Consider the following 14,813-nt stretch of genomic DNA (forward strand, 5'->3'; position numbering starts at 1 on the left):
GGAAGTGTGCAGACCCTGGGAGGGATGGAGGGATGCTGGCCGTGCTGATGGGCAGTGGGGCTAGCTGGGGAGGTGTGTGACGGGACCTGCCCTGGGCTGTGTGTCTCTCCAGAGAGTAGAGATTTGTAGACCCATGGGTCAGACTGCAAACATTAAAATGTGAGTATTTGAGCTAGTGGCTGAGGCTGGGCTTCCACGCTTGTCTCAGCAGGGAGCAGAGGGTGAGGGGTATTTTTTTTAAGTCTCTGCAGGCTGCTGCCTTCAGCCTAAGGGAGAGGGGTCAGGGTCTGTGCAGATCTCAGTTGTTACTGCTGGGTGGAGGCAGGACCAGGGCTGGTACAGCATCACGCTCCGAGGGAATCGAGCTGCTCCTGCCCAGGTCTTCTCGCAGTCCAGTTGGTCCCTTAGACGGGTGTTGGGAAAGGCAGACCCTTATCTGCTGAGAAACACAGTCTGCTCCTTCTCTCGTGGGACTGCAGGCGCAAGGCTCTTTGGGGCCCCACATTAAATGCAGTTTCCAGTGTGAAGAAGCTGTGAATCAGAGTAGTTGAAGGCAAAGCAGGTTTTCCTCCCTGATGGAGGGAAATGCCACCGAGATGCCTGGTCAGTGAAGGTGACATTGATTTATTTTTCTGTGCGGCTTTATCTTGGCTTGCAGAGTAATGCCCACCCTTTTGCAGTTGTTCAGCTCACTTTTTCCTCAATGTCAACGATTTTTTAGGGCAATCAAGTGGCTTGGGATCTGAGCAGGAAACAGCATACAAAAATCGTAGCTCCCCACTCCCTGCATACAGCCTCTGCCAACTACTTTGGCAAAGTAGCTGCCAAAGGCTTTGGAGGCAGAAGCCCCCCAGGGTGTCGGGGTGTCCGAGCAGGGGTCTGTAGTCCTTCCCACCAATGTCCCCCCAGCACCATGCATTAGCACTGCAGCGTGAAGCCACGCATCAAGAGATCTGATGTTAGCACTGCGCAAAATGGCCAGGAAGGAAAATCAAATACACCAGGGTCACAGGAGCCATTCAAATCCCTCCCTATGTGCAGAAACAACTCAGGGAGGTGCATTCCCAAAGGAAGGGGGCCGCTCTCTGAGCCCACAGAAGTCCTCCTGTGCTCACACAAATCACACGACTGTCAGGTGTCTCAGTCATGCGTAGGCACAAGGATGGGTTGGGACGAACTCTTCAACCCTGTGCGTTGTATGTGTCTTCTCTGAGGTTGTGTGAGTCTCCAGTGATCTTCTGTCCGGGCCAGAAACTCCAGGAATTAAGTGCTCCTTTCCCTCTCTTCTGTCCACAACTTCCACTTAGTTGTATTGTTTGGTATTGTCCTTTCGTTATGTTTTAACAGTGAAGCAGCAACATCTTTTGCCACCTGACACCATGCTAATGTACTATTGCTTCTGTTTAAAGGAAAGAGCAGCAGCCCGAACCATCGCCAAGGTCTGTATCACTGCCAACACGCCATTTCCATGCATTACCCGTAGATTTCTATGTACGTGTGTGCGTGTGTGTACCATGTCGTGGCACCATCGAGGGAAGCGTTCTAGGTATTAACGTGCTTTTTCTGTGCTGTGGCAGTCCAATGTATCTACGTGTATGCTGGACCTTAAATCATACCTTCCTTCCAGTCTGCCTCGGGCTGTAGCTGCGAGGGTAGTGAGGCTGTGGGGGCTAGAGAGAGCGGCAGGCAGCACGGGCAGAGCTGGCAGACACTTTTCCGGGATGACGGCAGCGCTTTGGTTTATGCTGCTTTTTTTCTCTTTTGTTGCTGGAGCCGTAGCTGAAACGGTATAAAACAGGCCCAGTGAGCGCCGATGGGTAGGTGATGCTTTGCCTATGTCTCCATGCCCTAAGGTCATGCCAGGCGGAGGTGACATGGGAACATGAAGCCATCACCGTGTCACCAAGTTAGCAACTTCTCCTGAGCTGCTCTTGCTGCAGGGCACTGCACGGGGCTGCGTGGACCTACTGCTCCGTGGGACACAGGAGGGCTCTCTGACATGGCACGACGTTGCATGGCAGAGACACCCTTTCTCCACCCCATTCCCTTTGGCCCCACAACCTCTGGATGAAGCCCAGTCCCTGCTTCGTCTTCCCTCCATGCCTCGAGTCCACTGAGCAGAGTGTGCTCTGCCGGGCGCCCTCTGAGACGTGGTGAGCACCTTCCAGGCCAGCCATAAACCTCACCTAGGGGAGAGCTTTTCTCTATTCACAAGTCCCAGGGAAAGCAACAGGGCTGGTATTTGGGATACTTTCAGGATACTTTTCATCCCCTTGTAAGTATTTAGTTCTGGGATTTTATTTTATTCCTATATTTTCCCAGTTCTTTTAAGAAGTAGTTCTGAGACTGAATCTCTTTGTTTTTTTCTTGGGAGGCAAGGTGCAGAACTGATGCTATGTGGAGATTATCTGCTTGGCTTTCAGATCTTCCATCTCATATCTCAAAACATAGCTTACAGCCTAAATACTGTACACACTGAATAAGTTTTTCAGAAGTCAAACTAGAGCCTGGACTTTTGGAGATGTAACTTTCTTCTGTGCCTTTTAGCTTATGAGAGGCCAGAAACTAATTTTTCCCTGCCATAAAATCCAACCAAAGATATCTGGGTAGATATGGTGCTGACTAAAGTGAGGGAAATTTCGTTCTTCCTTCCTTTTTTTCCCCCACTCTGGTTTCTGTCTTTCATTTGAGCTTTTCTTTGCAAGCAGAACCTCTGTAGCGCTCCATCCACTTCCCTGCCAAATAAATCACCAAGATCATGTTTCAACTATCCACAATTACAGTTTTTCCTGCTCAGGGTCTCAGCCTGTGTAGCCAGAGTGAAAGGCAGCATCCATCCGGCATTATTGAAGCAGGGAGCACAGCGTGGGAAGTGCTCACTGGGAGCAGACCAAGGCTGAAATTTTGGCCACGTGCCCGTGGCATCAGGAGGGTCAACATGTCATCCCAGGAGCCTGGCTGCTCCGCTGCCATGTCTCAGCCAGTGACATACTTCGGATGCATCAACGGGTAAATCCACATTTCTCACAGGCACAGGGCTGTGCAGTGAGATGGAATCTCTGTTCAACCCGATCAGCTCCATAGCCAAGGAAATCTTAGGACTGATGGTTCCTCATAGGGTCACACCAGCCAGCATCCCTGCAATTGCAGCTTCTTCGTCTTATTTCCGAGGCAGTAGTCTTATTTCTTCTTTTTGAATCTCAGTCTTGTCTTCAGGGTTAATTTTCACCAGTTAAAACACTAGGTTGGATCTGGTTTTTTGTAGATGTTGCATCTTTTTCCCTGTTTCATTGCTTTCTTAATGTCACATCACAGAAAGAAGTAAATATATCCTTTCAATGCCCTTTTTTGCCATATACAGCTCCATCATCAGGGTCATTTCCAAATACTCTTTTCCTGCTTCTGCAGTGTTACCTGTCTCCTGTGACACGGATGGGTTTTGTTGCCCCTCTGTTGTAAGATGCTAAACCTGAACCCAGGAGAGCTTAGGCTGAGGGTCTGCAGCTGCCATGAGTATGACACTGAAGTCCGTTCCATGCTGTTCAGTTCAGCTGCCATAGGAGAACCAAAGCTCTTTCCTTCTGTATTTTGTTAGGGCAAAATCAATTCTACCTGCTCCCACTGCCCCTTTTGGTCTTATAATGTCTCAGACCTCTGGAAGGAATTTCTGACAGTGGTCCCTGTTTTCAGGGACCCCTGAATCAGCTGTTTTCCCAAATAAAAGTTTCTGGATCTTTTACATTCACATCCCAAATCCCCCACCCACTTTGATTTGCAACAGCCTCCCAGTGATGCTCAGTGTGTCATCCTGCCCTTAGAAAAGAAAACTCGTCCTGCTTCTCAGCCCACCCGGCAGTTAATCATCTAGCCGTGGTCTGTCACTGATGACTATTTCACTTAGGAAACTCCTCGGGATGAATCTTCTCCTGTAGCAGACCCCCCAGCACCACATTTTTATTGCTTCAGCTGATAAAGGTTTTACCCCTTTCCATTTCCATTGATGTAAGGAAACACAGTCTCTTATCTGGAGATTGCTGGATCTTCCTCCCGTTGTACTTTGTGGAGGGAGTGGCTGATTTCCTATATCCTTCTTTCCATAACTGAGACACCACAAAGTCCTTGCAGCAAACAAAACAAACAACTTTTTCAGTATTTCACATCCTAATATATTCTGAGTTAGAGAAGGATGCTGGCACAGCTCATGGGAACGCTCTGTGCGGGACAAACATTGCCTTGCGAGGTCAGGGAGCATCCCGAATGTCCCACAGGCAGCTGCTGGGGTCTTGCCCATCACCCAGCAGTGATGCTGCCCTCTGAGTCCGGTGCTGCCTTCTGCCGAGATGGCACTGGGAGAGCTGCTGCCCAGGGTGGGAGGATGTGGGGAGGTGATGGGGTTAGCGTGGTGGTGGCTCGGGGTCACCTGGAATTACTTAGGTGGCTTTTGTTTTGATCTTGGTGTAAAATGGGACAGCTGATCTGAGAGACAGGTTATGTCCTTTCTCTGTTGCTTCTGGTTTTGTTTTTCACCGTGAGCTTGTCTGCATCCCTCTATGACCGAGTGCCGGGAAGCTGTCTGCTGACCTGTCGGGGGGGACGAGCTCACCTCCCTGGGACGTGGAGCCCAGGCTGTGATGAGCAGAAAAGATGCTGGCCTTTTTCTCCATGCTGCGTACCTCTTTCCCCTTTTTTACTTTCCTGCCTATTTAAAAACCGCTTACAGAGCCTCCTGCGTTGCCCATCGCTTTGGGCGCTGTGTCCACCCCACCATCTGCCTTGGCCAGGAGAGGTGGCCACCTGCCCTTCCCTGGGCTGGCTGCTGCTGCAGGAGCAGTTAGCACGGATCACGCCTCCGAGACCACGCTGCTCTCGTGCACGGTCCAAACATGAGTCCTCTCTGCCTCGTAACACCAGGGAAGGAGGGTTTCGCTGTGGTAGGGCTTTTCTCACCCCTCTTGCTGCAGGAAGCCAGCAAATCCAAGCGGTTATGGGGTTTGATTACTCCTGTGTTAATCAGGCTGGAAACCTGCTGCGGCATCTCATTTCTGTTTATTTTGTCTTCTGATTGTAATGTCAAAGAGACAAACATATGGTTAGCCAGGGCTACAGAGGCTCCTGTATTGAAATGTGTGCTTCAGATGCTCTTTAACAGATGGTTTGATAAACATCTGAAGGCAGCCGTGATCACATTTCTTCCTCTTGTATTTTCCAAAATATGATTGGGTGAAAAGCTAAAAATTAATCAAATCATCATCATAATACATTAATATCAGAGAAAAAGAAACAGAAGGATTCCAGGGAACTGGGAAGCTAAAACTCAGATTACTTTGTCCAGCATGAGTTCAGTCCCATAGGTAATGAGAGGAACCTCGTTGGAAGGTTGTTCTCGGCTGTGGTTTGTCCTTGACCCTGATGAACTCGGCAAGACCTTGGCCATTACACTGAGTGAATGCTGGACTGGGCCACCTTGTAACGTGTATGTATATCTGTGCGTATATCTATCTATATATCAGTGTATGTATATGTCTGTCTGAGATACACACAACATTAATCTCTCCGTTCAGGGGTGTGATTAAGGCATTTGTACGCACTGGAGGATGCCTTTGGTTGACTCAGTGGGCCCCTGCTCATCCAGCTTAGGGTGTCTGAGGTGTCACTAACCACTCCTGCCCGTGGAAACTGGTGTCAATCACAGGATCCCGATGGGCCATGATAGCCTGGGTTGGCATTTGACCTTCTAACCAATTAAAGTGGTGTCAGAGACTCATGCTGGGACTGACAGTAATCTGGAAATAATCGGTTGCCTTTAGGGGAGCGGATTATTTGCACAGAAGAGACTGCATCTCTCCATAGGGACTGCAGAGGGATCTAAGGAGAGTAACCCACATGTCTCCCTGAGGCTCTGCATGCTGAATATCCCACTCCCACACCACAATGCTCAGGCCCCAGCTCCAGAACAGCCCTGGTAGCACCACCAGTCCCCAAGGCTCCCCGGGGATGTGGGGTCCCACTGCCGGGCTCCTGCGGAGTCCCCAGGGTGCAGAGGGTGGTGTTGGCTGAGCTTGCACGGGATGCTGCGACGCAGAAGGAATTCCTGCAGATTCCTTCTGTGCGTGCCCACGAGCTCCTCCGTTTGCTGAGTTCAAGTGTAAAATGAGTTGGGGTTTTATGCCCTTCAGCCTTTTCAGCCTGTCCATGAACTCAGCAAGTGATGCCTGCTGGTGGCCAGGTGGGGTGACGGGGGCCACGTCATTACCCTTCCGCAGGTGGAGGGCTGCTCCATGGCGTGGAGGACCCTGGTCGTGGTGGCGAATTCCTGGCAGGGCAGTGCCTGAGCAGCGATTTGGGATGGGCTCATGGGAGCAATGGTGGTGCCTCTGCAAAGCCAGTGACTCCCTACAAGTGGTAGGGGCCCATCTAAAATGTGTTACGAAAAACAGATGCATGAACACAGATACTCAAATCCCTTCCCATAAGGGACTGCACCACACTCTGGTTTTGTCTTTTTTTGTAATGCCAGGCCTAATATAATGTATTTTCTGCATGAGAAGTGCAAATAATTCACAGATTAACTAGCTCTATTTGTGATTTTTTTTTTTAAAAAGAAGAAATTTGAATCTTCTGGATGTTGCTGGACAAAACAAGTTAAATTTTTGGCTCTTCATGGCTTAGACAATTTAAAAAAATGTCTTTTTTTATCTGTTTAGATGAAGAAGAGAGTACTTACTGTTTCCTAGGCAAAGGAAAAAAAATCTTCCTGCAGGATTCAGTCAGTTGTAGATGAACTGACGCCACCAATTCAATGCAGAATGCATCATTTCTAAGGATGACATTTATTGACCACAGTCAATATTGGCCTTGCTATTTTTTGGGTTTTTTTTCCATTTAACCCTCAAACAGAAAAATCCTGTCATGAACCCGGCCCTCAAAACACCTGTCTTTTAAACCTAGAGTCAGTAATCAAAAGTTTCCTGTCTGGCATTTGCTTCCAGGTCTAATTTTTACTCTCCCCTCATTTCCAGTAAAAGCAAACCGTGCAGAGAGTCACTATGCGGATGCTGCTCAGGAAACTCTAGGTACCACGGGAAATGCGTCGCACGGAACTAATCAAAAGCTGCACGGCTCATTCTCCCTCTACCCTGCTACCACCTGTTCTGATCACTTCTCTGCTTAATAGAGGTACTAGATGAGTAAAAAAAGGTGAAAGAGCCTCCCCACTGCCTGCTCAGAAATTAGAGGCTTCCTTGTCTGCTAATCATGCAGAACATGTGGATCAGAGACAAGGATGGGGAATTTGGTCTGGGCTAGCAAGCCAGCACTCAGCAATGAAGGAGGCCAGGAACTGAAGTTTAACAAAAGATGGAAAATTAAAAAAGAAAAATTAAAAATTTTAATTCTTATTTAGAAAAGATCCCTTCCATCCTATTGCTCCACCCCCCCTCAAGGTCCAGGGAATCCTTCCCTTGCAAATTCAATTTCATTGTACATCAGTATCAGCTTAGTAGCATGACAAATACTAGCTTCCTACCTCTGCTCAATCACCGTTCCTTTGGCTCTCTGAACACTACAAATTGACCTTTCCTAGTCTTGTGGCCTTTGGAAGCCATGGCTTGCCTATCTAGCACCTCTACTACGCAGCTAGAGAAGGACTAATCTCAGCCTGTCCCACCAGACGGAGGGGATATGGGTTCCCCTTAGCGTTGACATTGGCGTTGTGAATGGTTCTGTTTCTAGATCCCGTGGGGAACAGATAGCGAGAGTAGAGGGTTTTGTACGAGCAGTGTTTTCATCTTTTTCATCAAGCTGACGGTTGTTAGGCGGCTTCAGAGAATTCCCAATGAGCATCCCTTAGCGCATCCATCCGATGGCCATAAGGGTACACAGATCCATCCATCTTATTTTACTTATGTCTAAATGTCTCTACTTCCACGCCTGCACTGGAAGAGCCTCTTCCCCGACCCCAGACACTGCTTCTCAGCAGCAAACATGCACCTTCTTGAAGTGCCAAGCCCAGAGTCTGCATGCTGTGCATGCTGGCAGGTGACCCCCATCAGCTCTTCCCTGTCCCCCCGCAGCCAGGCAGGTGGAAAACCCCGGAGTCGCAGGGCACTGAGTGATGCCGCATGTTTGTGAAATCGGATTTTTGCATGCTCTTTTTTGGAGTCCGTTTTAATTCTCAAAATCACCAGTCTCTGTCTCCCTCAGAAAGCCAACAAACTGCAGTTTTCAAAGTATAAAAATACATTTAAAAAAATACATGTATCTCTGGTTTCCTCCATTAATTGTTCCAACTTGTATCTTTTCTTTTCTTGCTATTTTTTTCCCTGCTGGCTATTTTTATTATCTGTCAGACTAGAGACTAAGACTCATGCCTGAGACTTGCGTGTACCAGAAGCTCAGCACTAGTGCGGTAAATCCCATCTCTGAATGGGTAACGAAGAGGAAGGGGGCATGATCTAGGTTTCATAATAAGCGGTTCTCCATGGTAGGAAACCCCTGTACCCGGATAAATAGCCTGAATCTTTGAGTTAGCCTCCAGCTGCGTGTTCTGATGGTGCTGTGGCCTTCCTTGAAGTTTATCCTTGAAAGGACTGGTTTAAATATTGGGTGAACATCAGTTGCACAGACAGCATTTCAAAACATTTCCAAATGGAAAAGATTTGGTCAATAGTCCGGCTAAAAGAAATTATTGTGACCCGTAGTGTTTCTGTTTGCCGGGTGAGGTTGTTTTGTCCTTGGAAGCAGAGGCATAGTGCACAGGGACTGGTCCCAAGAGACAGGCGCCTTTCAGTTGCTCAACGTTGAGGTTGTTTTTTGCAGAGATTAAAACAAGCATTGATATTCATAGTGCTGTCCTCTCATCTGTCCATGTCCAGTTCTGTTTCCTGGAAAATCAGCCACTCTGATCTTAATGTCATCCTTGCATGTTTTTCTAGACATTAATTTTTAATTGGTAAGGCCAGTGTAATTTTTTCTGTTTTCTACTGAATTCCTTCCCACTGTGGTCCTCCTTTCATCCTCCCCCATCTTGAGTTCTGCAAGGGAAAGGGAGGATGAAACAAATTATTGTCTCAAGATCTTCTTGATCCATTGGAGACCCTGAGAAGGAGCATTACAGACTCTGCTTCTTCCAGTCAGAAATGAGTCTTGAACTTCAGAGTAGCTGAAAGAGCATCTTTGTTAACCTGCATCCATCCTGAATGTAGTGTTTTACACACTGTGCTTCAGTAAAACTATAGGTTAACCTTGAAGGGACATAAAAATAATTTAGATGTCTTGTTTTCCTGGGCCCTTGGGCTACTTGCCTACAATCCCCCACTGCATAAACTCTTAGGGGCAGATGGCAGCACTTTGATGCATCTAAGGCTGAGTGCTAAAAGCCTGCATCTAGGATGCATATATCGAAATAACAGTAAACGATGAGGCAATCACGAAAAACTCAATGTAGGTAAATTAATAGAAAACTCCTTAGGAAGATGTAGTTTCTTAATGTACTAAACCAATGATCTCTAGTCAATAAATGCAATAATGCACGCATTTTTAGACCCTAATGTAACTATACCAAGCCAGATTATTATCTGCTTTGTAAGAGACTTTCCTGGTATCTACTCGGAGAGATGAAGGCACCACAGAGGCCTGGCAGTGGGAAGAAATGGCAGACTAGAGAAGGAAGGGGCTTGCAGAGCCCTTGACTGGCCTGCGGGTCTGGGTGTAGCATCTTTCTTAGAGTCTTGTTTAGGAATAATCCGCCAGCTCAAAGATGCAATCTGGCTGCTTTGCTTTGCTCCTGGAATGCAAAACATCTGGGCTGGCAGGTAGCAGGAGGTTGCTAGAAGATGCAGGATATGTGTGATGTGGTGTTTGACAGCGCTCAACATCCGGTTGGGGGAAAGCCGCTGTGTGTTAGGAAGAGAGAGGTGATGGTATAACAGCAGTGCAGCAAAATACCCAAGGCCAAGGTTAAAGAGGTGTCTGGCTCCAGTGTCACTTCACTCACCCGAGGCCCTGTGCTCCTCCAGGTTTACGCGGTGGCTGCGGGGATGGTACAACTCTGGTCTTTCCCGTTACGATGTTAGTGACTCCCTCCAACCCAAGTCTAACACCATGGTTGTGGACAAGGAAGAGAAGAGGGATTACTCACCATGGGCTGACTTTTTGTTTTCCTTATGTCCAGGATCCTCTGCTTCCAGAAACTCCATTTTCTGGGCTGAATTCACCTTTGCCATGGCTTTTCTGAAATCATTGGAGGCAAACCAGACGTTGAGCCTGGTCCTCTCTTGGTTTCTGCTTTAGTCATGGCAAGTGTTGCACTCACAGATATATTTTCCTTTCCTTCACGTCTCCAGTAATTGTTTTCTGCCTCTTATTCACACCTGCAGCCAGACTGGAGCCTGGTGACAGCCACAAAGGCTATCATTCACTCCTGCCTGGTTTTAACAAGATGTTCTTGTATGCCATGCGTTCAGCACAAACTCTGGATTGAAAACCAGCCTCATTTCCTAGCAGGAGATAGCCTCCTTCTCCTGGCCATAGACTTTCAGATGAATGAACACTGTCAGTCGTCGAATTTGTATGCAGAGATGGATCTGAGGCCATGTTCGTCTAGCTCAGCCTGGATAACGTTTTCTGCCTACGTAATGAAGGGAGAAAATGAAACAATTGTTCAAGCGTAGTTTAAAATCAGTGATGAAGTTACAGGTGATACTTTTTATTGGATCAAAAATTACTGCTAATGTAGTGAGTCCACATTTTTTAAAAGTGATGATTTAATACTTAGTAATAAGGTCACGTCTTAAAAAAGTCCACATTTTTTAATAAGTGATGAGGGCTGTGGAGTGAAGCCCAAACCAGAGGGTTTCGAATGGGAGCTCAAAACCCCCTGAATCCTAAGGAGGCTGATGACAGCTCATTTGACAGTTAGTTCTCATGCGTTTTGCTGAGCTGTTGGACCTAAATGAACGTAAATGCATAGCCCACTAAAACAGCAAGCATCTAAGGACCATGGATCGATCCTTACATGTTTGTGCAGAATGGGCTCTCTTTTTTTTGACTGGCAGCAGAGAAGAAGTCAACTTAGTTTCTATCCTTTGTTAAGTTCGAGTCAAAATCGGCAAGTTTTGTAAACCTTCCCCAAAGTCAGCCTGGAAACATTTTAATTTTTTTATTATCGAATATGTTTTTAATAGATGCCAACCGAAAGTGGTTGTGAAGACCTAGGAACTAAAGCACGCCCTGTTCCCCTCTTACAGCTTCTCTGTGTCTCTGGTTACAAAGCCAGAGTTTTCTTTCCCTCCGTTCCCTCCGGCACAAGCAGGGCGCTGGCCCCGTGCTCGTGCTGCTCTTGGCGATCGCAAGCTTCAAGTTCACGTTGTCATCTGTGGCTGGATTGTGGATTTCCCCATGTTCATGTCACCAGCACATGCATTTCCCACTGAACTGAGGCTCGTTTACCATTAAATACCACTTCTCCGAGACACGCTGCGTCACTCGGCATGACTTTCTGGTTGAATGAGAACATGATCTTGGATTAGCTGACAACATATAGCTCTATATATGCCTGTATTTCTTTTGAACTCTTTCCTACCAGCTCCTGCAGACCCCAACAGCATTCGCCTCTGCAGGGATTGTACTTGCATGTAATTCCGGGTGTCATTTCCAATAAGAGAATTGCATGGCAGAAGGAAAAATTCAATTAATTGTTCACGTTGTCTCATGTCGTCTATGTTAAAACGAGGAAGTTAGTCAGGTGTTGGGTTTTTTTCTGAGTAGTGAGTACTTAGGAGCAAAACCCACCCAGATCTTAATTGTTCATCAGATGTGTCTGAGATCTTTTACTGTGTAAAAGTGTTGCATCTCATGCTATCAGGCTTGAAACTCTTTGCTCATGTTCCTCACCAAGTTCAATGCTTTCTTCTTTGCCTTTCGTGATTCTTGCAAACATTTGCAGCACATTTATGGTGGGAAAAGGGGCCCCAAAGAAAAGGCCCTGCTTTACTCAGTGATAGGCAGCCGGTTTTACGCTGAGATCGGTGATGGGAGCACCTTTGCAGAGATGAGGCACAAAGAGATTGCTTTGAATTCCGAATATTGGCGTCTTGCTGATTCATTTTTATAAAATTTATTTGTAAAAAAGACCAGCTAGTTCAAAGTATTAGTACTACTGAAAGGCAGTAGATTCCAGGAATATTATTCTGTAAAATCAACTAAAATAAAGAAAAATAAAAATCCAGTTGGCCCATTTATGATCAAACAACAAAATTTCGCTATGGCGTCTATACAAGAAACACAGAAAGAATTGCTTTTAGACATTTGGCTCATTATGTACAATGATTTTGGTAGCATTAGCGTGACTAAGGCTGACATCCAGAAAGGTATTTAGGCAGATGCTTTTTCCTAGATTCCTGTGTGGATTTGTACCTTTGATCTGATTTTCAGCTACACTAAACATCTGTTGGTCCCATGGCTTTCAGACAGGCTCTGCAGGTGGGCAGCACACTGGAAATGAAACCTCCGGTACCTCCTATGCAGTTTCACTGAATTAAAAACGCATCATTAGTTGGACTAATTCTGCCTTTTCTAACTTGATGATGAACAAATCCTGTTTTCTCTCAAGTGTATCTCTCCACTCGAAATTGTTGCCCAGGCGATGGCCACGGCTGGCCCTGCTCTGTGGCCCCGGAGCTGCTCTCCCCATCAGGGCAGCCGTACCTAAATGGCATCACACTGTGCAATGCCGAAAATGCTGCCTAAGCACCTTTCTCTCCCTGTAAATGTGCAACATCTCGCAGTGGAAAGTGACTTTGTAAAAATAGCCCCTTCTTACTCAACAAATCTGCTCCCTGTGTGTCTTCGAGTCACGTCTTCTGCCTTTCCTGACAAAAACGAATGTCTGTTCCCGTCAGCACGGTGCAGCTGGGGGAGAGGGAGCTGCATTTTGCTCTGCTTCAAACATCAGCAGCTAAGTTCTGATTGAAGGACCTCGTGACAGTTTGGAAGGCAAAGGAGGACTGTTTGGCTCTGAGTTTTAAGGTGTCGTTGCTGAGAGACAGAAAAAAAATAAAACCCAAACAGGTCTTTGGTTGGTGACCTGGAAATCTGATGTGGAAATCAAAATTCCTGCACTGTTCCTCCCACAGATTGAGTCAGAGCATTTGCAGCAAAATGATAAGTGGCTACTGCAGTGGTACAGGATATTGGGAGTTAATTCTGTGGGTTTACTCAGTTTTGATTTACCGATATATAAAATATTTTCTATATGTGCAGTGCCTTGCACTGATTATCTAACGTCTGTTAGTCTGTTTTCATAATCAATTGCTATTCAGAAGATATCTAATTACCCAAAACTGTTCGCAATTTGGTTTCCCCAACACTGTCTCTATAAAGTTTGCCTTTTCTAGTCACAAAATCTTTTTGGTTTGCAATTTTCCTGTGAAAATTCATCATCTTCATTTGGGTGAAAGTTTTTAATTACAAATTTCAGAATTTGGAAAATAATTAGAGCTGGGTGGTCAGCAGACTATTTCTCAGTGACATCATCTCTGTTTCTGGAGAGATCTTTTCAAACCGTAATTACAAGGTTTTAAAGAAAAGGGGTTCTAATAGAAAAACAACAATGAAATGCCATATTCTGGAGTTGTGACCTTTTGCTTTGCATGTTTTGGACACCCGTAGCAGACCTGCAGATAGATGTTAGCTAGCTTTTAGGTTGAATTTTTATAGGATACAAAGGACTTGCACATGTAAGTGTTCGTATTCAAGTATTGAAATGTATGACTGGAAAACGAGGAACTCTTTGGAATATATAAAAGGGACAGATCATGCTTTAAGAATACTGGAGCTGAAGAAAGGGAAAGGACAGGTCTGAGCACCAGAAGTGAAGTGTTTCCAAGAAAGTTAAAAGTTTAAGATAAGGGTGCCTTTTTATTGGTATTTTCTTATCAGATACAGGGTTTTGGAAGGCAGTTGTGAAAGAAAAGCTTCCTCACTCGTGATCGGAGCCGATCAGTGATTTAAGGAATCATAACCTCATTGTTTAACGTCATTCTGTCCCGCCAGCCCTGGCATCCCACGAGGGGCTTCTGTTTAAGTCCTCATTATTTTCTCTCTCTTAACAATCATTCCCATTTCACTCATTACAGCGGAAACATTTCTACAATGCTTTCTTAAATTAAAAAGAAAAAAAAAAAGAAAAGAAAAATAATATACTTAAAAAATAATAAAACCAACAGCAAAACTACATCTCACTGCTGCTTGGAAGTGCTCTTGGTTTCTAATGGCTGGTGGGGAAGGACTGCGTGGTTTCCAGAATGACTCCTCCTGCTGTTTCCTTTTTGTCTTTGTTTCAACGTGTTTCTCTGGACAGTCAGAAGGTCAGTTTGAAAGATCGTGTCTTCTCCAGTCCCCGCGGTGCTGGCACCAAAGGGAAAGGCTCTCCACAGGCTCAGGGCATCCGGAGGTCCCCCAGCGCTGACCAGAGCATCGAGGACAGCCCAAGCAAAGTGCCCAAGAGCTGGAGCTTCGGAGACCGCAGCCGAGCCCGGCAAGCTTTCCGCATCAAGGGAGCGGCGTCACGGCAAAACTCGGAAGGTGAGGGCTTGGGGCACCATGCCGGACCCCAAATCCCCAGCTGGCCCCAACATACTCTCCCTCTCCACCTAAGAGAGGCAGAGCTGCCAGCCAGGGTGCTTACAGAGGTCTCCTTCCCCTTCTAGTCCTTTAGCTTGGGGTATAATAAGAGAGAATATATATATATATATATAATCACAGAATGGTTTGGGTTGGGAGGGACATCAAAGATCCTCTGGTTCCAAACTCCT

The 14,813-nt window shown here is 46.3% G+C and overlaps 1 protein-coding gene across 1 annotated transcript in view; it reads left to right on the forward strand.

The window, feature by feature from the left end:
* KCNQ2 (potassium voltage-gated channel, KQT-like subfamily, member 2) overlaps positions 1 to 14,813 on the forward strand; it is a gene marked incomplete at both ends in the record, with an annotated part of 32,617 nt that overhangs the window by 16,257 nt on the left and 1,547 nt on the right. The window contains 3 exons of the mRNA XM_010154815.1: positions 1,410 to 1,439; positions 7,020 to 7,073; positions 14,360 to 14,583. Of these exons, the coding sequence (XP_010153117.1) occupies positions 1,410 to 1,439; positions 7,020 to 7,073; positions 14,360 to 14,583 (308 nt within the window). The remainder of the gene's footprint in view (positions 1 to 1,409; positions 1,440 to 7,019; positions 7,074 to 14,359; positions 14,584 to 14,813) is intronic.

The sequence above is a fragment of the Eurypyga helias genome, unplaced genomic scaffold (assembly GCF_000690775.1).
Source record: "Eurypyga helias isolate BGI_N326 unplaced genomic scaffold, ASM69077v1 scaffold13427, whole genome shotgun sequence".
Classification (NCBI taxonomy): Eukaryota; Metazoa; Chordata; class Aves; order Eurypygiformes; family Eurypygidae; genus Eurypyga; species Eurypyga helias.